Raw genomic sequence first — 2,522 nt, 5'->3', positions numbered from 1 at the left:
GCTGAGGCAGGGGGATGGCTGTGATGGGCAGGTGAGGCTGAGGCAGGGGGATGGCTGTGAGTGTGAGGCAGGGGGATGGCTGTGATGGGCAGGTGACGCTGAGGCAGGGGGTTGGCTGTGGCGTGGCGAATGACGTCATCACCCCAGCTCCCCCCTCCCTCCCCCCCCTCTCTGTCCCCCACAGGAAGTCCCGCCCACAGGAAGCCGACGTCATGGCCGCGCCCGGGAGTGACGGGTGAGCCACGCCCACCGCCGGCCCGCGATTTGCATCACGGCGCGGGGGGCGTGTCCGGGGCGGCGGCCATGCTAACGAGCCTCATTTGCATACGGCCCCTCCCCCGCCTATGCTAATGAGCTCGGCGATTTGCATGTCTCCCGCTGGGGGCGTGGCCATGCTGATGACGTCACCCGCGTCGCCCAAGCCTCCGCCCTCCTCATTTGCATATCAATGACATCACGGGAGTCCAGCATCTCATTTGCATAACGCCCTCCTCATTTGCATGCCGGTCCGCCCCGCCCGAGGCTCATTTGCATATCCCCGAGCCCCGCCCCCACGCACCCGAGCCCCTCATTTGCATGTCCCCGCCCCCGCAGGCCCCGCCCCCCGGCCCGGCCGGGCTTCCTCTTCGCGCTGCTGCTGTCGCTGTCCCTGCCCCGCGGCTCCGCCCCCCAGCGCCCGGGGGCCCCGCCCCCCGACCCGGAGGCCACGCCCCTCGACCCGCCCCCGCCGCGGCCCAACTTCCTGCTCATCATGGCCGACGACCTCGGCCTCGGGGACCTCGGCTGCTACGGCAACGGCACGCTCAGGTGTGACGTCACTTCCTGCCCCGCCCCCGACCCCCGCCGGGGCCCCGCCCACGGCCGTCGGCCCCTCCCCGCGGGCCGTGGATATCCAACAGCTCGTTTGCATATCCCCGCCCCTGGGCCGACGTCATCAGCGTACGCGCGCTCATTTGCATAAATTTGCATGCGGCTGGCGAGGGGGCGGAGCCTCGTGATTGGCATGGCCCTTGATTTGCATACGGAGGGCCCCGCCCCCTTCCCCGTGCCTCGCGAACGTTCACGGCCCTGACCTGCATAGCCCCGCCCCCGCCTCGTGACCCCACCCCCCAGCCCCAACCCCCGACCCCGACACCGACCCCTGAGCCCCACCCACTCCCCACGCCCCGCCCCCAGGACGCCCAACATCGACCGCCTCGCCCGGGACGGCGTCCGCCTCGCGCACCACCTGGCGGCCGAGGCCGTGTGCACGCCCAGCCGCGCCGCCTTCCTCACGGGGCGCTACCCGGTCCGCACGGGTGAGCGGGGCCACGCCCCCACTTCCTGTCCACGCCCGGCCGCTGCCACTTCCTGTTCCGCTAAATCCACTTCCTGTTCCCCCAGACCCACTTCCTGTTGCCCCAAACCAACTTCCTGTTCCCCCAGACCCACTTCCTGTTGCCCCAAACCCACTTCCTGTTGCCCCAAAACCACTTCCTGTTCCCCCTGACCCACTTCCTGTTCCCCCAGACCCACTTCCTGTTCCCCCTGACCCACTTCCTGTTCCTCCAAACCCACTTCCTGTTGCCCCAAAACCACTTCCTGTTGCCCCAGACCCACTTCCTGTTGCCCCAGACCCACTTCCTGTTCATAAAACCCACTTCCTGGCCCCCACACCCACTTCCCTGCCCCACCCCTGGCTCCGCCCCACCCCGCTGACCCCGCCTCCGCCCCGCCCCCCCCGCAGGGATGACGTCGGGCAACGGGCACCGCGTGCTGCAGTGGGCGTCGGGCGCGGGCGGCCTCCCCCCCGAGGAGCTGACGTTCGCGCGGGTCCTGCAGGGGCGGGGCTACGTCACGGGGCTCGTGGGTGAGCGGGGCCGGGCGGGGCCGCGGGGGCGGGGCCGAGGGTGGGGTCGCCGATGACGTCATGGCCGCCGGTGGGCGTGGGCCAGCGACGTCACTTCCTGTGGGCGGGCAGGACAGGAAGTCAGGCTGCGGGGCCCACCCAGGGTCACAGGAAGTGGCTCCCGCCCGACAGGAAGTGGGGTTGCCAGACAGGAAGTGAGGTCACCAGGCCGTAAGTGATGAAATCCATGGCGGGGGGGGGGGTGAGACAGGAAGTGACCTCACTGCCCCCGCCCGTGACAGGAAGTGGGTCCCGCGCGACAGGGACTGGGGCCCCCACACAGGAAGTGACGTCGTAAGTCGCAGGAAGTGAGTTTTCTCGACAGGAAGTGAGGTCACCAGGCCATGGGCGATGAAATCCAGGGCAGGAAGCGGGCGCCCCAGACAGGAAGTGACCTCACCGCCCCCGTCCCACCCCCCCCCGCAGGGAAGTGGCACCTGGGCCTGAACTGCGAGACGTCGTCCGACCTCTGCCACCACCCCCAGCGCCACGGCTTCCACCACTTCCTGGGGCTGCCGCTCGGCCTCATGGGAGACTGCGCGGTGGAGGGGGCGGAGCCGGGGGCGTGGCCGGGGCCGTCGCCCTCCGAGAAGCGGGCGGGGCTGGAGCGGCGCCTGCGCGGGGCGGGGCGGGG

General features: G+C 70.5%; 1 protein-coding gene across 1 annotated transcript in view; it reads left to right on the top strand.

Moving 5' to 3' along the window:
* The first annotated feature begins 189 nt into the window (after positions 1 to 189).
* LOC110287979 (arylsulfatase E-like) overlaps positions 190 to 2,522 on the top strand; it is a 4,747-nt gene continuing 2,414 nt past the window's right edge. The window contains exons 1-5 of the mRNA XM_029473784.1: positions 190 to 235; positions 595 to 807; positions 1,177 to 1,298; positions 1,727 to 1,849; positions 2,315 to 2,516. Coding sequence (XP_029329644.1) covers positions 213 to 235; positions 595 to 807; positions 1,177 to 1,298; positions 1,727 to 1,849; positions 2,315 to 2,516 — 683 coding nt within the window. The 5' untranslated portion in view covers positions 190 to 212. The remainder of the gene's footprint in view (positions 236 to 594; positions 808 to 1,176; positions 1,299 to 1,726; positions 1,850 to 2,314; positions 2,517 to 2,522) is intronic.

Source organism: Mus caroli, unplaced genomic scaffold, assembly GCF_900094665.2.
Source record: "Mus caroli unplaced genomic scaffold, CAROLI_EIJ_v1.1 scaffold_22777_1, whole genome shotgun sequence".
Taxonomy (NCBI): Eukaryota; Metazoa; Chordata; class Mammalia; order Rodentia; family Muridae; genus Mus; species Mus caroli.
This window is presented reverse-complemented; position numbering and strand designations above follow the sequence as displayed.